This window comes from Tamandua tetradactyla, chromosome 5, assembly GCF_023851605.1.
Source record: "Tamandua tetradactyla isolate mTamTet1 chromosome 5, mTamTet1.pri, whole genome shotgun sequence".
Taxonomy (NCBI): Eukaryota; Metazoa; Chordata; class Mammalia; order Pilosa; family Myrmecophagidae; genus Tamandua; species Tamandua tetradactyla.
In genome coordinates this window covers 54,490,485-54,511,258 of record NC_135331.1, presented here as the reverse complement: position 1 = coordinate 54,511,258, position 20,774 = coordinate 54,490,485, and the positions used below count along the sequence as shown (strand labels likewise).

At 37.2% G+C, this 20,774-nt stretch overlaps 1 protein-coding gene across 1 annotated transcript in view; it reads right to left on the bottom strand.

The window, feature by feature from the left end:
• Window positions 1-7,565: 7,565 nt before the first annotated feature.
• RSRC1 (arginine and serine rich coiled-coil 1) overlaps window positions 7,566-20,774 on the bottom strand; it is a 570,594-nt gene continuing 557,385 nt past the window's right edge. The window contains exon 11 of the mRNA XM_077160882.1: window positions 7,566-20,454. Coding sequence (XP_077016997.1) covers window positions 20,362-20,454 — 93 coding nt within the window. The 3' untranslated portion in view covers window positions 7,566-20,361. The remainder of the gene's footprint in view (window positions 20,455-20,774) is intronic.

Below are 20,774 nucleotides of genomic sequence, written 5' to 3'. Positions count from 1 at the left end.
TGATAGAATGGGGATGCCCACCCAGGTCTGACTGTTGTCTTCTCTGTTCACAGCTAGTCCTCATGATAATGAAAAAGGGCTGAGTGGTGTTGAATTACATAAATGTGAAGCTGCCAGGACTTGACAAACGTTAACACAAGTTATTTAAGTACATGAAGAGGTATCTAAATTTTCCTGAAAAACAAACACCTGCATGGAAGGTGAATATTCTACTACTGAACCACCCATGCACCAAGTACTAAATATTTTTTTAGTGACAAAACTCAAATTTTCCACAGAGCTCACAACAGAGCAATGTGTAGTTGATGATAAAAACCAAAAAAGACTGACAGCTTTATTAAAAATGATTTTTATTGTGAAATATGAAATATATACCAAAAAAGCAGTAAGTTTCAAAGTACACTGTGACAAGTAGTTATAGAACAGATTTCAAAATTCGGTGTGGGTTACAATTCCACAAGTTCAGGGAAATTCCTTCTAGCTGCTCCAAGACATGGGAGACTGAAAGAAATATCTATATAATGATTCAGCAGTCATACTGATTTGTTAAATCCTATCTTCCTATCTCTGTTATAACTCCCCCTTCTCCTTTGATCTTTCTCCCAATCTTTACGGGTATTTGGGCTATGCCCATTCTAACATTTTCATGTTGGAAAGGGCTGTCTACAATACGGGCTAGGGGGATGGAAGAACTAGTTGATGTTCTTGGAGAGGCTGGAACCTCTGGGTTTCAGGACTTATCTCCTAGGAACCATCTGGAGTTTGTAGGTCTATGAAAAGTAATCTTAGTGCATGAAATTTGTGTAGAATCTCAGATAGAGCCCTAAATGTTCTTTAGGATTAACAGGAATGGTTTTGGTTGAAGTTTGGCAAACCGTGGTAATTAGCGATAACTAGCTGAAGCTCGCATCAGAGTAGCCTCCAGAATAGTGTCCAGACTATTTGAACTCCTTAGTCACTGATACCTTTTTTGTTACCCTTTGGTCAGGAAGACATTGTCAATTCCACCATATCAGGACCAGGCTCATCCCTGGGAATCATTTCCCATGTTGCCAGGGAGACATTCACCCCTGGATGTTATGCCCCATGTAGAGGGGAGGGTAGTGATTTTCCTTGCACGGTTGGGTTTAGAGAGAGAGGCCATATCTCAGCAACAAAAGAGGTTTTCTGTTAGGGTATCTGCTAGAATAAGCTTCATAAGAGCAAACTTCATGATCAAGGGCTTTGCCTATTGACTTGAGAGTCCCTAATGTTTGAAACAGTATCAGGGCTTTTGAGTGGTAAAGTTGAATAGTTCCGTATTTTTTCTCCAATCCCTCAAGGGATTTGCTAATACTTTTTAATTATCTGCCCAACATACTCTGGGATATATCTGGGTATTACATTAATGTACAGAATTACAAGCCCTCATCCCCATTCTGGGATCCTTGTGTTTGGGTTGTTTAAATGAGTTATCCAGACAGTTTGAGTTAGATCATGTGCAACAGAAAATTTAGGTTTTGGACAAAATTAACCTCTCTTCCTTTGGTCTCATAAAGTAGGTGAATTTTTAAAATGCAGACAATGTCATCCTTACCCTTGTATTCTGATTTACCCTAGTCACAACCAGATCAGCTTCGTTCTTATCTCTAATTGAAGCCTGATTTTTTTTCAATTTCTTTAACAGTTGTTGTATGGTTTTTTTTCAATTTCTTTAACAGTTGTTGTATGTAGCAATGTTGACTTTCAGAGTTGCAGAAATTAAACACTGAGTCTTAGTTGTCACATGGGTAGCCAAAGTTCCAAGGACATACCAGTTCTACATACATAGCAGAGCATCTCAAAATCCAGAAATAACAATTACAGCTCCAGACTAAATGTGACCGCTATAAAAACTTACAATATAGGCCCTGATTTTCTTATACAAATTTTCTAAAGGAGACCGTACAATATTTGCTCTTTTGTTTCTGGCTTATTTTGCACCACATAGTTTCCCCAAGTTTCATTCCTTGTTGCATGCCTCACGACTCTGTTCTTCTCTGTGTCTACCCAATATTCCATCATATGTTTACACCATAGTTCACCATTCTACTTCTCAGGTAATGGATCCTTCAGCCATCTCCATCCATTGGGTATCATGGATAATGTCCAAAGTAAACAATCCATGTCTCACATTATCTTCACTTAGTTGTACATCAACACTCTCAATTTTAGACAATTTTAATTGCTCCAAAGAGAAAAATAACCAATAAACACACCTCATGAAATAGAAAATCCAAACCTCCTCTTAACTCTTGTCCTTTCCCCCAATTACTTACCCCTGGTATTGCTGTGGCACTGTTGATGTCTTCTCGTTAGACATAGACCATAGCAGGAAATAGTTGTTTTCTCCCTACACCCCTCTATTATTGACTCTTTGTATAAGACCCATACCTTTGAAGTTGTCCACACAAAAACTTATTTATATTTATAGTGTTAATCAGTGGGATACATGGTTCTATACAACCCCTTTCAATCATGTTCACCTTCATTATGGTAATATTACTTATAAACCCACTAATGAAGTGCCTTCACTTCCCTCCGTGCCCCTTCATTTAAGTTCAACTTCATTAGCTAACCATTCACCCATCTCTAGCTTCTGTGTATCTTTAGATCCCTTATATTCTATATTAAAAGCCTCTGGGTTTACCTTTACTAACGTAATAATGGCAAAATCATACAGTATCTATCCTTTTGTGTCTGGCTTATTTCATTCAGCATTATGGCCTCAAGGTTGATCCATCTTGTCATGTGCTTTAGGATGTCATTTTGTCTTACTGCTGCATAATAAACATTCCATCGAATGTATATACCACATTTTGTTAATCCACTTGTCTGTTGATGAGCACTTGGATTGTTTCCATCTTTTGGCAATTGTGAATAATGCTGCTATGAACATTGGTGTGCAAATGTCTGTTTGCATCACTGCCTTCAGCTCTTCTGCGTATATACTGAGTAGTGGTCTTGCCGAGTCATAGAGCAACTCAATATTTAGTTTTCTAAGGAACTGCCAAATTGTCTCCTATAGCAGCTGCACTATTATAGATTCCTACCAGCAGTGAATAAGTATGCCAATTTCTCCACATCCTTTCCAACATTTGTATTTTCCTGTTTGTTTAATACAGCCATTCTTATAGGTGTGGGTGATATCTCATTATTTTGATTGCATTTTCCTTACAACTAATGAAATGAGCATCTCTTCCTGTGCTTTTCAGCCATCTGTATTTACTCTTCAGAAAAATGTCTATTCATGTCTTGAGCCCATTTTATAATTGGGTTGTTTGTACTTTTATTGTTGAGTTGTATAATTTCTTTATGTACACAGGATATCAAACCTTTATCCAATATGTGATTTCCAAACATTTTCTCCCATTGAGTTGGCTGCCTCTTCATCTTTTTTGCAAAGTCCTTTGAGGTGCAGATGCATTTTATTTTGAGGTGTTCCCATTTATCCATTTTTTTCTTTCATTGCTTGTGCTTCGGGTATAAAGTTTAAGAAGCTATCTCATATTACTAGGTCTTGAAGATGTTTCCCTACATTTTCTTTTAGGAGTTTTATGGTACTGGCTCTTGTATTTAGGTCTTTGATCCACTTTGAGCTAATTTTTGTATAGGGTGTAAAGTAAGGGTCCTCTTTCATTATTATGGCTATTGATACCAATTCTCCCATAACCATTTGTTGAAAAGACTATTCTGTCCCAGTTCAGTGGATTTGGGAGCCTTGTTGAACATCAATTGACCATAGATTTGGTGATCTATCTCTGCACACTCAATTTTATTCCATTGGTTGATACATCTATCCTGTGCCAGTACCTTGCTCTTATGGTCACTGTGGCTTTATAATAAGGTTTAAAATCAGGACGTGTTAGTCCTTCTACTTCGTTCTTCTTTTTAAAGGATATCTTTAGCTATTCGAAGTCTCTTTCCCTTCCAAATGAATTTGATAACTAGCTTTTCCAAGTTAGGTTGTTGGAATTTTGATTGGTATTGCATTAAATCTGTAAATCAATCTAAGTAGAATTGATATCTTAAGTACATTTAACCTTCCTATCCATGAGCAAGGAATATCTTTCCACCTATTTAGATCTTCTTTCATTTCTTTTAGCAATGCTTTATAGCTTTCTATGTACAATTCCTTTACATCCCTGGTTAGGTTTATTCCGAGATACTTGAATACCTTAATTGTCTCCTTGGTTAGGTCATTGCTGTGTATAGAAACATTCCTGATTTGGCACATCAATTTAGCAAACATTCCAAAAAGAACAAACATTCCAAAAAGAACTAGATTCCAAAAATCTACAACAAAGCTTCTTAAGCTAATAAACAAATTCAGCAAAGTGGCAGGAAACAATATTGTTTATTAGCTAAAGAAGCTTTATTGTAGATTTCTCAGGATATTCCAAGTATAGTATCATGTCAACTGCAAATAATGAAAGTTTTCCTTCTTCTGTTCAATTTGGATACCTTTTTTTTCTTTTCCTGCCTGATTTTTAGCTAGAACTTCTAGTACAGTGTTGAATAATGGTGGTGACAGAGGGCATCCTGGTCTTATTCCAAATCTTAGGGTGAAGGTTTTCAGTCTCTCACCATTGAGTAGAAGGTTAGCTGTGAGTTTCTTCATATGTGCCCTTTATCATATTGAGGAAGTTTCCTTTGATTCCTACCTTTCGAAGTGTTTTAATCAGAAAAGGATGTTTAATATTTTCAAATGTTTTTTCAGCATCAACTGAGATGATCATGTGAATTTTTTTTCCCTTTTGATTTGTTAATGTGCTGTATTACACTAATTGATTTTCTAGTGTTGAACTACCCTTTCATGCCTGGTATAAACCCCACCTGGTCATCATTGTTTTAATATGTACTTGGATTTGATTTGTTATTTTGTATTTCGTTGAGAATTTCTGTATCTATATTCATGAGGGAGATTGCCCTGGACTCTCCCTTTCTTGTAGCATCTTTATATGCTTTTGGTATTACAGTGACACTAGCTTTATAAGATGAGTTAGGTAGAGTTCCTTTTTTGTCAAATTTTTGGAAGAGTTGGAGCAGGATTGGTGTTAGTTCTTTTTGGAATGTTTGCTAAAATTCCCCTGTGACGCCATCTGGCCCTGGGCTTGTAGGAAGATTTTTGATGATTGATCGAATCTCTTTACTTATTATTGGTTTGTTGAGATTTTCTATTTCTTCTCGTGTTAGTGAAGGTTGTTCGTGTGTTTCTAGGAATTTGTCCATCTATATATAGGATCTATATAGAAGTATAGCTACTCCTGCTTTCTTTGGGTTATAGCTGGCATAGAACAATTTGCTCTATTCTCTCACATTCAGTTTATTTTATCCTTGACTCTCTTGCAGGCAGCATATAGATGGATCATCCTTCTTAATCCACACTACCAATCTCTATCTTATAATTGGTGAGTTTAGTCTGTTAACATTCAAAGTTTTTACTGTAAAGGCATTTCCTCAATCTACTATCTTATCCTTTGGTTTTTATTTGTCAGATCTATATATTGTTTTCCCTTTTTATCCTTTAAGTTATCCTTACTTTGTCCTCCTCCAGACCTACCTCTCCTGTCTTCTTTTTTTTTCAGCCAACAGAATTTCCCTGGGGACGCAGTGGGGGCGGTGGACGTGGGCTGTGGGCCGCGGGGCGTGTTGGGGCATGGCTTGCTCTTCATCTCTGCCCCAACTCCTGCCGGCTCCGAGCCTCCCTATGGAAAGGGGAGCAGTAGGCTCGGTGCGCTAGCTGAATGGTCTCTGAGCAGGGGGGAAAGTAAGTTTGCTGGCTTCTGGATTCCCCAAAGACGCTTCAGGCGGAGGAGCTGAGGGGCCTGATCTCCTAAGCTCACTGCTGTGGCACGTCATTTCCTGGGTGCAGCCTCTTCTCCCCAGAGGAATTACCACCGAGCCCACTCACCCAGTTCTCTGCACCCCAGTTCCTCAACTTTTTCATCCAGGACCTCCTTATAGAGTGTAGGAGACCCTCTCAGGTGACTCACACCCTGGAACAGCTGTCTTGGTCATTTTTCTGTGACTTCTCTAATTGTTACATGGAGCAGGGGGAACTCACATCCTATCACTTATACTTTTAAAAATGTATTTTTTCATTGACATATAACTTACTCACGTCCACAAATCTTAGGTGTACAAGTCAATGAATTTTTATATTTGTATAGACCTATTAAATGTACAGGCCAAATGAAGGTATAAAGCATTTCCAATATCCAGAAATTTCCCTTAGGCTTTCATTTGAGAATTTCAGGTGAGAGTCCAAAAGTTACCACTTTCCTGAGATTTGCTTCTTTCGCTTCACATTGTGCCTGAAAAATCATTCAGGTTGTTGCATGTAGCAGTTTATTCTTTTTCATTGCTGTATAGTATCCTATTGTATGAATCTGTAATCTGACCATCTACTGTTGATAGATTTTTAGATTGCCCCTTCCCCCTGCCCTTTGGCTTTTATGAGTAAAGCTGCTGTGACCATTCTTGTGCATGTCTTGATTCGTTTTTAAAATCAATCTAATTTTTAGCTATTATTGAATATTGTCATTGAGTTTCAGGAAACATTTTTCTACAGACAATAGTTCCATAAAGAAGATTTTTCTATTGAGTCAATCCTTTGATGCTTGCTACTGTTTCTTTTGCACATAGAAGAAACACTTTGTTGCTTTAAAAAAATGAATTTTTTTTTAGAATTACAGAGCCTAAAACGAGTTGAATAGTGCAAAGTGTTCTTCAGGATATACTGTTGAGGTCATCTGTTCTTGGCACTCGTTTTATGTAGCTGTATAAAGTGTTATTTTAAAAGTTATTTTAAAACTCTTGATAAGATTAGGAAAGAGTTCAAGCTGGGGGTGAATGCCCCACCCAAAGGCGATCAATTGAGAAGTCTGTCCAGGGGATGAGGGAATTATTTTGGAAAACGTTAAGAAATTGGAATGCCTACATCCCTTTGTCATCTGCTCAGATGCTTTTACAATTTGAAATGATAGTAACAATTTGCTTCCATCTTAGAAGAATTGTTTTTTATTGTAAAAAGCTGGAAAGAACACAGTGGGTCATTTCAAGAATTAATGCTATTCTTGGCATACATTTTGGGACAAACAAGATAAAGGGGAGACAGGGAGTTGAGGCTGATTAGCGCTAACTTACGTCTGCTTTTTTCTAAAACTTATCTCCCTCAGGTCTAGAGACCCCCTTGGGACACAGCCTGCAGCAGGGCTCACAACTACTGGAGGCCCTGGCAGGCTGGTGGGAGAAATGGAGGTGGCCTCAGCCTAGGGTGGCTGGTGGGCAGGAGAATGCTGTGGTCTGCTGCATGTTCCTATAATGATAAAAGTTAAAACCTACTAGGTGCTAGGCACGTTAATTCAAAGGCCTTCCATTACAATTTTACAGAAGCAAACACAGTAGAGATATTAAGTCATTTGACTCAGGACATATTTCCAGGAAGTGAGAACTGGACTGGAACCCAGACAGTCTGGCTGTAGAACCTGTGCTCTTTTTTTTTTTTTTTTGCAGTTTGTTGTATATCAAGTATGCCTCAATAAAGTTGTTATTTTAAAAAGATCAGGTCCACTCCTAAGTACCCCAAATAATTTAAAGCAGAGACTCAGACAGATATTTGTGGTCAGCTTATCACAGTTTTATTCACAATAGCCAAGAGGTGGAAGCAACCCAAGTATCCATCAACAGATGCATGGAGAAACAAAATGTGATATAGTCATACAATGGAATTATATTCACATAATGTAATATTATTCAACCATAAAAAAAACTGAAGCGCTGGTTCATGCTACACCACGGACGAACCCCGAAGACATCATGCTAAGCGAAACAAGCCAGACACAGAAGGACAAATACTGTATGATTTCTATTATATGAAATACTCAGAATAAGCAAACTCAGAGAGACAGAAAGCAGAACAGCGGTTACCAGGGGTAGGGGGTGGGGAAAGGGGAATTATTGCTAAATGAATATGACCTTAGTTTAGGATGATGCAAATAGCCTGGAAGTAGAGGTAGAAGTTACACAGTATTGTCAAAATACTTAATGTCAAAAAATTGTCTACTTATTTCAGTTAAAATTATTTTTATATTATGTATATTTTACCACAATTAAAAAAAAAAAGATTAGGGATACTGTTCCTGAGAGAATAGAACCTCCTCTCCATCTTCTCTCCCCACCTTCACCTCCACCTGCCTGATTGCCTGGGGAACTTTAGGTGCCCAAGCACCCAAAGATCAGGACAGAACCTGTGCTCTTAACTTATATACTGGGTATCAACCCTGCTGCTTCCACTGGCCCGCAGAGACCAGCTGTGTCCTTAAACTCCAGATGAGGGCAGGGCTTTACCTAAAGTCAGGGTTAAAAAAAAAGCAATCACCATTCAGGGACAGGTTTTCGAGTTTGTAAGCTGCCGGATTGCAAGATACCGGAATTGGAAATCTTTTAAAAAGAGGAATTTATGAAGTTGCAAGTTTACAGTTCTAAGGCCCTGAAAATGTCCAAATTAAGACAAGGCTATAAAAGTGTCCAATTTAAGGCATGCAGGGAAAGATACCTTGACTCAAGAAGGCCAGTGTATCCAGTATACATTTGCCAGCTGGAAAGGCACGTGGTGAGTCTGCTAGCTTTCTCTCCTGGCTTCTTGTTTCATGAAGCCCCCCTGGGGCGTTTTCTTTCTTCATCTCCAAGGGTTTCTGGCTGTGTGGGCTCTGTTGGTTCTGGTGGCTCTGTAGCTTTTTCCAAAATGATTTCCTCTTAAAGGGCTCCAGGATGCAACCCTACCTTAAATGGGTGGAGACAACTGTTTTTGTAAACCATCTCATCAAAAGTTATCACCCACAATTGGGTGGGTCACATCTCCATGGAAACAATAAAATAGATCCCACCCAGCAATACTTAATGCGGATTAAAGAACATACAGATAGGCAAGTAATAAAAGTGAGGGAAGTGGGCTAGGTAAGATGATAATGAGGATAAGAATGAATAATAATCCAAAACAAACAAACAACAAAAAGGCAGTGCTCCAAATATTTTCCCTGTAACTCCTTTCACCCTCGGAACAATCTAATAAGATATGCACTATTATTATGCCCATTTTACCCTGGAAGAAGCTAACGGTCAGAAAAGAGAAACCACTTGGCTGAAGGTCAGCAGCCAGGACCCTGCCCGAGTCAGACCTGAGACCCTGTACTCTTATCACTCGCCTCTCCAGCCACGGGAACCTGGGGTGGGCTCAGTGGGACACGGGAGGGGCTGCTCCTCAGCTCTGAATGATTGCCCTGAAGAAATTCATGCCCAATGGTAAAACGGAATTTACCTTAAATCTCATTTAAAAAAACATGATCAATTCGTTAAAAATGAAATACTTGAGGAGGCCAAACAAAACAAGCCTGTGGGCTGAATCTGGCCTGCAGGCTGCTAGCCTGTGATCCTAGCAACTAGGTGTGTTTTCCTGGCGTGAAAGGGATGTATGAGCCCTGTAACATCCACATACTGGCTTTGGAATGTCACTGGAAACGTTGAGTGGATGGAGTGCGCAGTGCTGGGGAGCTGAAAAGCAGCTTGATGCCCACAGCCAGGCTTTTTTGAGCAGAAATCGGCCGCTACCCACATCCCTTTTAGAATTGCAGATCTATGGAGCAGTACCTGCACAACTGCAGGACTGTTAGGTTACACGCTAGTGTTTTCCTCTGCTCTGTAAAAGTATAGTACAAGTTTATCAGGTTCTGGGTTTTATTTCTGTCTGTTCAATCTTAGTCTATCTGAAATCATCTTGCCTTCTGGTCAAAGATTCCAGTATTTTTATTCCTTGAAGACTGTCCTCTCTGCATAGCTTTGCCAAAATTAGACTCTAATAATTTATGCAATAAAATATCAAAGACCACATATATATTTGAAGAAAATCTGTTAAACCAAATGCTGCTTCCAAGATTCTTTTCTCGTAATATTTGCCACTCGTTTACTTAACTACTTGTTTTGTCACCTGTCAGCAAAAGTAGAAGAGCCACAAAAAACTTAACAGGCAAGATTATTTCCTTTATCTTATTTCCCCCCCTTCATACCAGGAGGAACATTTTGGTTTATATTTATACCAAGCATGTACTCTAGGATTTTTAGGAAAAAAGCTTATGCATTTATTATTAACTTGTTCAAAATCAGAATGGACACAGAACAAAATTCTCAGAGCCTCCTGTTCCACAAGACTTGAAATATAAGTCCTCATTCATACGGCAAACCTCAAAATATGTGACTTTCCAGAACTCTACAGTATGCATTTTAGATATTGACCTGACTCCATCTTACCTTTTCTACTCTCAGGTTCTCTTTTGTCCCATTTTCCTCACTGACTTGTTTGTTTTATCTGGTTGTACCGTATTATTTTTTTCCCATTTAATTCTTTTTAAAAAAGGCTTATTGTGGTAATGTATTGTATGGCTTTTTATAAAATACCTGATGCTTTTCTGGAACAAAGATTGGTAGGAATAAAAAAATAAAATAACCATTGCTAATTTGATGGTAGTGTTGAGATATCGGGTTCTGTTTGAGAACAAATTTATTATGAGATGCTTTCGAACATGATAAAATGCTAGTGTAGATCGCAGAGTGATGGCTCTAATTGCGCAGACTTTTTTACTGCATGAGTTATAACTGTTTTGCGAAGATAAAAAGGCTTCTGCAAGACATCGCCCCAGTGCTATAAGGGCTGTCAGACTGGGCGCATCTCAAATGAGATTAATGATGGTCTGCCTTAATGCAGGGAAAGTTAGCATAACCGAGATTATGGATTCTGCAGAAACTTGCCAGCACTCATTTATTTGGAATAAATATTATTTTTAATTAAAGTCTTAAGGTGGGTATTCCTGAAATAATGAGATCTACAGTGATTTCCTTTGGGAACTAATTTGATTTCTTAATTCTCAGTCATTTTGATGTTTATGGCTCATTCCATCTTATTCGTGACAGTCAACATTGTAAGACATACTGAATTCCATCTAAAGGTGCAAAATGACCCTGTATTTGTTTTCACATGGCACTTTTCTAATTATATTTATCATTTAACCCAAACCTTCTTGTAGGTGTGTCTGCCCTATTTAGCTGTAGAGGTTTGTGTGTGTGTGTGTGTGTGTGTGTGTGTGTGTCTGCTTCGTAAAATAAAGAAACCACTCACAAAAGACTAAAGCTTCATTCTGGTAGGAGAAACAACAGGGTACATAAAATCAGAAAATTATAGTATTACTATTTTTAACTATTTTTTTTATTGGTTCAGATCCTGTGCTACACGTTGTGCTGTTTTACATACATCAGTTCTACTCCACACAGAACTCTGAAAGATGGGAATTACTATTTCCATTGAACAGTTCATGAAACGGAGCCTCAGAAGGTAGAGTAACTTAGCACAATTGAGATTTAACTCTGTAAGCCATGTTCACAGTACCACGTCAGGCAGCCAGCTTGCAAATGGTGATGGTCACCCAGCTTTAAACAGACCTCCAAATAATCATTGGCATTTATCAGTAAGTGGTTCAACCAGATTTTCAGTGACTCCATATGGCTGGTGATCTGGTTGGTGATCCATTGTATGGCAAACCACTCTAAAATGTTGTGGCATAAAAAAGCCACTTTATTATGCTCACAGATTCCATGGGTGTGAAATTTGGACATGGCAATGAAGATGATCTATCTCTAAGGACTCAGTTGAGAAAACCTGGGGTAAGTTGACAGCTGGAGGCTAGAATCATCTGAGGAAGTCTTCACTCACTTCTCATGGTTGATGCTGGTTAAATCGGCTGAAACCTCAGTTTGGTGTGTCAGCCAGAAGACTCTACATATAGCTCGGGTTTTCTCACAATATTGCAGCCCAAGAGTGAGTATCCCAAGAGAATTAGGAATAAGCCTTTAATTAACCTTGGAAGTTATTCTCTGCCACTTCTACTATGTTTTATTGGTTACATGTAAGTCATTAGGATTGGCCCAGATTCAAGAAAGGGAATATATAAATCCCCCTTTCTATCTTAGGCATGCTAAAGAATTTGCAGGCATATTTTAAACCACCACAATTGGTAACATATTGTTTAGTTGTGGTTTATATGTTGGAGTTGGGGGTTCTTGTCTCTTGCCCTTGTTGGACCCACTGTCTGTCCAGCCCCTTCCTGCTGACTCACTTGATTCCCAGAAGTGTAAGCAAGAGGGCTCTCCAGGCACATGTACCTCTATTACCAGCTGGGGCTTCTGCCTCTAATTTCTACCTGGTCTACAACCTTGATAAATTAGCCAGGGAAGAGTAGAAGCATGGACGGACCCTTTTCAACCTTTTCTCCTAAGGACAGAGAGGAGAGAGCTACACTATGTCTCTCGTTTTCCTTTCATGGTTTTGCTTGGCTTTTCAGGAGCAAGCTCAGGCTGAAACTACTCACATTTATTGTTTCATTTAGATGAGAGCATTCTCCTTGTTTATTCAATCTTTAGTGAATTATATTATTTGTTGACAGGCAGACCCCACTAGTGGAGGCAAAAATCATACATCAAAGATTGGTTGGTAAATGTAGAATTAGAATTTGATCGAGCATCTTCAATGTGCTTCGGATATAAGATGAATGAAAGTTTATTTAAAAATAAAATAAAAATTTTTTAGAACTATCTTCTGATGATTCATAATCATCAGGAAATTTTCTGCTATGGAGGAGCTAAAATACTACATGTGTTGGTTTGAAAGGAAGTATGCCCCCTAGAAAAGCCATGTTTTAATCAAAATATCATTTCATAAAGGTAGAATAATATCTATTCAACACTGTATGTTTGAAACTGTAATCAGATCATCTCCCTGGATGATGTGATATAGTCGAGAGTGGTTGTTAAATGGGATTAGGTGATGACATGTCTCCACCCATTTGGGTGGGTCTTGATTGGTTTATTGGAGTCCTATAAAAGGGGAATAAGAGAGTCAGAGAGAGCAGAGAATGCTGCAGCACCACGAAGCAGGGAGTCCATGAGCCAGTGACCTTTGGAGATGAAGAAGGAAAACATCTCCTGGGGAGCTTCATGAAACAGGAAGCTAGGAGACAAAGCTAGCAGATGACACCGTGTTCGCCATGTGCCCTTCCAGCCAAGAGAGAAGCCCTGAACTTCATCGGCCTTCTTGAACCAAGGTATCTTTCCCTGGATGGATGACTTGGATTGGACATTTCTATAGACTTGTTTTAATTGGGACATTTTCTCGGCCTTAGAACTGTAAACTAGTAACTCATTAAATTCCCCCTTTTAAAGGTCATTCCGTTTCTGGTATATTGCATTCCGGCAGCTAGCAAACTAGAACACTACATTTCCCAACCTTTCTTGCAGCTAGTCAGTTGACTTTGTCCTAGTGGAGGAGGAATGAATAGAAGTATTGCATGGAACTTCTAGTTGCCTTAAAAGGGAGGGAGGGCATCTTTCCTTCTGCTTGAAATGTGAGCCTGATGGCTAGAGTTTGGGCAGCCATTCTGAAGCACATGGTGGAAGCTACTTACTGAGGATGGTAGGCCAAGATCTTAGGTCCCTGCCACATGGAGCCACTATCCCAGCCCTGGACTACCTGCCTTTACATGTCTTTCACTTGAGAGACAAACGAAATTTTACCTGTTTGCTGTTGCCATAGTTGTTTTTGTTATATGAAGTAAAAACTAATTGATATACTTAATCCTAATTGCTACACTGTCCTTGAAGATAATTTAATAGCTTTGGTCCCAGCAGGAAGCAGATGATACACACATAGAGAGTTTAATGAGGGAATTATATACATGCGGGCTGGTTAAGGGAGCAAATCAGGGCCTATTAACTACAGGCAGAAGTTTCATATCCTAAGATTGAAGGGGTGAGAGGGGGAGCTGTTAATACACAGTAAGAGCTTATTCCTGGGGAGAGGGGGGAAAACAGTCGCAGCAGGAATGTGGCCCAGAAAGCAAGGGGACACAAAACAATTCTCTCTTTCCTCCTGACCTATGATATCCTGTTGGTGCCTGCTATTGGCTGACCCCAATCAGAAGTCAGAGACAAGGAGCCTAGGTAATGCAGCGTGTGAAAGGTCAGCCTCCTGGAACACTGTGCAGGGAAAAGAAATGTGGAGAACGATTTTGAAGGGATGAATGGAGAGTAGAAGCACAATATGATTTATTCAAATTAGAAAATGACTTTCTAATTTTTTAGTGATTTGAACGAAGAGACTGATACAATCTATATGCTGGTTTGAAGCTATTACATATCCCAGAAAAGCCATGTCTTTTTTTCTGATACAATTTTGTGGGAGTAGCCATGTTTTTTAAAATCCTGATTCAATATCATGCAGTAGAAACTTTGATTGAATTGTTTCAATGGAGATGTGACACGTCCAGTTGTGGGTGTGGCTTTTTGATTCGATGGAGATGTGACTGCCCATTCAAGGTGGGTCTTGATTAGTTTACTGGAGTCCTTTAAAAGGGGAGATACTTAGAGAACAGTTGCTTCAGAGCCAAGAGAAACACAGATGTTTGGAAATGCAGAAACCCCAGGAGATGGCAGGAGCTGCAAGAGCCAACAGAAACTAAACAGGAACCAGAGCCCAGCAGACATCACCATGTGCTTTCCCATGAGATGATAAGTAGGCCATAACCCAGAGTTGTGTCCCAGAACAGCTAAGTGAAGGCCCACAGATGCTTAGAGAGGAAACCACAGGCATCAGAAGCTGGAAACAACAGAACTGGAACAAGGACCAACAGATGCCAGCCATTTGCCTTCCCATGTGACTGACACTGACCTTTCTTGAGTCGAGGTATCTTTTCCTGGATGCCTTAGTTTGGACATTTTTATGGCCTTAGAACTGTAAACTTGTAACTTAATCAATTCCCTTTTTAAAAAACCATTCCATTTCTGGTATATTGCATTTCTGGCAGCCCAAAGAAACCAAAACAATCCAGTTTGCATGAAATCATCTAATTTGGAAGTTTATTTGCTGTTGCTATTATTCACTAGTTTAAATGTGAACAGTGCATACCTATGGCCCAACAATTCCATTTTTAGGAACTTGCAGCTATGTAAAAAAACGAGGCAAAATTAATGTACTGCTTTAGAAAGTTATTCAAGATACATAATTTGGAGAGAAAAGTTAACTGCAAACCAATATGCCATATCTTGGTTCTTATTATGTCTGGAAAGAGAGCCCATGTATACATCTATCTATATAGAACGATTGGGGAAGGTTGGGAAGGATTGTTAATAATGGTCTCCTGGTAAGGACAGATGAAGCAGCAGGAGAATACGAGAGAAAGCCTTTATGTTCAAAAGTGGTTGCATATGGATGACTTTCACTTTCCTTTTGCGCTTTTTTTAGTATTTTCCAATGGGGAGAAAACCAACTGACAAAAATTGGGTTGGGATCATTAAAAGGCTTGGGGATAAAATTTTTTTTGTGTACCCTGTTATCAGGCTGTTGCCTCTATCTATAGAAGGCTAGCATATGGGCACATTTAATAAAGTATAAGTGGCCATTTTCCAGCTGATATATAATTTATAAAAAATACATATTTATAAATAAATACTGAGAAAATTTTGAAGTACTTAGCAAAAAGATATTAGTTTACTAAAATGGTGGCCATTCATATTTAATTTATAAATTTCTTACTTGAACTAGAATCCAATATTCAAATCCCCATTAACATTTAAACATTAGATTTTCTTTTATTTTCCAAAGTAAAAATATATTTCACATCTCTGCTGCCTTTGTTAGTAAAGTATCAGAGATTCTGGGAATTCAAAATATTGATTTTGATTGTGGGAATTCAAAATAGGTTTTCAAAAAGAGAAAAAGTGTAATATTTTTATAATTCTTTCAAAGATATCCAAGATCTGTGTAAATACCTTTCAAAGAGATTGAGACATTAATCTGTAATAATGTTTTTGGAAACTGTATTGTATAGTTATTATAGCAAGAAAAAATACTTAGAAATGGGAACTTCTGCTGTACAGTCCTTTCAAGCTTCTATTTTTAATGGTATGGTAATAATGACATCAGGTTAAGGAACCCAGGTAGAAACTTAGTCTCTGGAATTTTACAGGCTGTAGTGAATGGTAACTTATTGACCAGTCACTTGTCTGCTTCTCTTACTAAGTTAATTATAAAGGAGGTGAGTCAAAGTCTCTGAGCATCTTTACATAAAATGGCTCACATATCCTTTTGAAACACAAGCATGGCAGTAGGAGAACAAGTGTTAATGTGAAAATGGTTTTCTCCTTGAAGGTTCAAGTGCTTTTCATGAAACAGCTATTTAGTAGCACTGGACTTGGGATACTACTTATGGTCTATGGTAAGTACACAAAATATTTTTATTATGAAATATTTCAAGCATGGAGAAAAGTATATCTATCAGAAATTGTAATTCTGGATGACCTTCCATTTTCAACTCATGTAATTAGATTGTACTTGATTAAAATACATGTGTATCATAGGAGTAATCTTTGCCAGCTCAGTTAGACTAATAAATTAATACATAATCTAGATTCAAAATTTGTTTTTAAAAATATATTCACTGCCATGCTGGAGACCTGGGTTCAGTTCCTAGTGCTTGCCCATGTGAAAAAAAAAAAATATATATATATACTCAATCTCTAATATAGTTTTTTAATCTATTGTGCTGGTATATGAAAAAATTTATTTTTTCTCAGTTATTTGTGCTTTCAATTCCATTTCAAGTTTATGACATTTTTGTGGAAACAGGTAGATAGATGTAGCTATGGATTTTTCTTCAAGACACAGGACGTTAATAGAAGATTATGAAGGGAGCCTATACTATACTAAGTTTTTTTACACTTTGGAATTGTAGCCTGGTACCATGTTGCAAGACACTAAGAAGAGAGGGTCAGTTCAGTTCATCACTCTCTTAGAGAAGTGCAGTGGGATCATTTTGCCATTCCTTCTTGAGACCTAAAAATAAAATGGCACATTAAAGTGTTGTCTTACCATATTGGTAGGCTTTATTTTTTGAAAATTGACCTATAACTTTGGAAGGAGAGTAATCACAGGAATCAGCAGCCATATCATTTCATATATTATTTATTCAATAAAAAAATTAGATCAAAAAAGAAAGTCTCCACGGGACTAGTAAGATCCTTGCTCAAACTATGAGTCCCACTGTGGTTAGCCCCTGATGTAACAGAGAAGGCACCAAACTGTGCTTCCCCATAACGTCCAGAGGCTCTGTCAACTCAGGGATATCTGGATATATATATATATATATCAAAGAAACCAAACTAATTTGGTTATAAAATTAATTTATTTTTGCATAGGCTCCAAATGGATTTAAATAATTAGCCTACTAAATAGGCTTCAATCTTTAATATACAACCATTTGTCATGGGCAAATTCACTCTTTTCTTTATTAAAAAATATTCAATGAAAGCCTTGTGTAAGGCATCGGACTAGATTCTAGGGATATAATGATAGCAAAAAAATAACTTGAAAATATATTATGGCAGGGCATTTTCTTTTGTTTAACAGAAAAACAACACATATAGCAAATATATATTTGTCAAGGTCCATCCTCATTCTTGAAGCGCAGTGATAAAAGGTGTAGATGATCAGAGAATTCAGAGTCCTTCCTTATTTCTATTTTTATTCCTGCTCTGCTGCAAAGAGTCAGATGCTTTCTTATCAAGAAGATTTGCTTTTCTGTTATTTCATAAAGGACTTCCAAAGAATAAGGCTTAAAAGATGGCATTTAAAAATTGTTGACACAATTCAAGCACTGTATCAACTGAATAATGTCCAAGAGATGGTTTAAAACCTCTTTAATAACACTCACAAGGGATTTGGGGAGTAAGGGGGTGGAGGGGTGGGAAGGGAAGAGTAGCATTTGTGCAAGTATCCCAGGTTAATTCATTACTAGTTGAGTGAGCAAAAATATCTAGTGCCCCATTTTATTTATAGCTTTGTTACTATTGTATTTGCTCTCTTATAGATTTTCGCTTCATGTCAAAGCTAAAGGAACATTTGGGGAGGCACCTAACCACAGAAAAGTGAACTGTGTTGCAACTATTTGTTCCATATTTAATCAAAAGAATGACTATTTCAAAATGTTATTTGGCATAAATAACGTAACTTTTCTATGGAGGGTCTGTCTTTTATGTCATTCTACTGAAAAACCAGAACAGGCAGGTCCACTATTAGCATTCTCATTTTACATGCTACGATATTGAAGTAAAGTAGGCAGATGATTCAAAAAAAGAGTTCTGTGCTGAAATCCCTAGGTAACTGCCTCCTCATATTAAGGGAATGCCAGAAACAATGTCCCTCTTTCATTTTCCCTGAGAATGTACTCAGTGATCAGAAATGAAAACCCAACTTATATTATTAGTAGCCATCATTCTGTAAGAAATCAAAATTTCAAAACACTTTGAGGTCTCCTGTAAGTTCAAATTGTTATCATTAATCAAGTGACATGAAAAAGGGATTGTTCTATTTTTATAGACTCATTATATTTGAATATTAAAGGCCAGGATGTGCCACCTCGCTTGAGTTTGGTGGTATGTTTGATAAGTGTTCTAGGAAATTTTTCTCATTAAATTTGATTTGGCTTGTGCAACAACATTGTGGTCTTCCATAGGAATGAAGGCAAACGAAGTTAATAATACATCAAAATGAATCATGTTAGAAATCAGGAAGGAAGGAAGCAGTCATGGAGTTCCTGTGGGGAACTAAACAAAGTTTAGTTCATTAAAAAACAACTTGGTTCTCTATTCTCCATGAAAAATTTATCTTTAAAATACAAATCTAAAAGGCAGTTTAAGCATCCATATTTGGGGACCTTGCCACAGAGAAACACTGGTGATAAGCATAATTAAAGTAGATCATAATATTTTCACTATTTTACAGATGAGGAACACTGCACACTGAGAGAAACTTCCTAATACAGGTTCTCTGGGGAATCACTAGCGGTCTAAATGAAATCTCATAGTCTTGCCTAGACCATTAAATTGATTTTTTCAGAAGAGTGATAGTTCTTTTACAATTTATAAGATATTTAAAGAATGGAATATAAAATAGTTCAGGTATTTTCATCCTTTTGTTAAGTCACTAAAATCGTATCTCCATCTTAAAAACCCACACACATTTGAGTTCATATTGGGCACTTTAATTTGAGCTAAGGAAAAAAGAACACTCATATCTATTTAGAATAGGAAAACATATTTCTGTGAAAAGAGTATGTCAGTTAATTTTTCATATCTTTTGCAAATGAACGTAAGTTCTTCATATTTTTCATTTTCAAAAGGGATTAGAATTTTAAGAGTCCCAGAAATATAAAAAGATGGCATTAAAATGTCTTACACATTGGTAATCCTTTGCCAGGATGCTTTTCTTGCATATTTTGTATTCTGAATTATAGTGTTCATAGTGAGACCAGACAACAGTACAAAATAGAAAAGGGAAATATTCATGTCAACTGTTGAAAACTAGTTTTGGAAAGCAAGGCCTAAAAGTCCTTATCTCTGGCATGTTCAGTATGGAATGTGTGGTTACTTTCCATTCAGCTGCTAGATAAAGGTATTCATAAAGACAGATAAAGCTTTATCAAAACTACAGTGAACTGGCTGCTCTGCAGGGAATAGCAGTTGGTTAAGACTGAAGTGACAGCTCTCACCAGTTTTCTCAGAAATGATTTCATCATTTTGGGTATTTGGCCAAATGGTTAAGTGTAGAATGAATATGTGATTGCTAAAAGAATGAATGAGCTGGGATCTTCTAACATGTTTTAAAAAGCAGGCTAGTAGAAGCTGATCTCTAAGCAAAAAGCATTCAATTTATTTAATTTTCAAGAAGTGCTCATTCTGCTTAGATTATTTAGAGTACTTTTTATTGTACCTAAAAACTTGTAATAAGGTGAAACAAGATTCAAAAATGGTTTCATAATATAAAATGAACGAAACCTAATATTTATAGTATAATCTGATTCTTATTTTTGCATGATTAATCAAAATTATGTCTTTAAATGACAACTTGACTTTTTTGAATTGTAATCAGAAACACTACTGTGTACTTGTTATGGAAATTTTTTATTATCTGGGTACCTTTTATATTAACATGGATATTTTTATGATTAGCTTTGTTAACAGTATGACATTTTCATGCATTTAAAAATTTTACACTAGTTTTAATATTCACAATGTTCAATTAAGTTCTAATAAAATATTCAAAGCTACTTAAATGAGAAAAGAATGAATGAGATTATCACTTTATATAATCAGCTAAATTCTTTTTAAGAGTAAAAAGTTAAAATTGGGCTTTAAAAACCTAAATTTCTAATGCTACTGTCAATGCAACCATATGCATATTGCTTAGGCCACAGGACTACCCATTAGCCTTTCTTGTCGGAGAGCAATTAATCTCTTGAACCACTTTTCCTCAGCATCAGCTTTCTCAATAAATAACTGAAATAAGAAAAGAAGAAGAAAGAAAAATGTTATTGTCTGTCAATAATTTGGATTTGACCTTATATGATACGTATCAACTTTATAGAATACATCTTTCAGGACAAGACTTGGATACTGTTTAACTTTTGATGACTTCTTAATTGAAGCCCATGTACTTGGAATCAGTAATGCTCAGAAATTCTGGGAGTAAAAGACTAACATCAATGCCACTAATTAACAACTTTGCACTTTAGATTTGTGAAGTCCATTTCCCGCAACTGTTCCTACAGACACAGAAGAATTAACCAATTTCACAAAAGATATAGCAAAACATGATG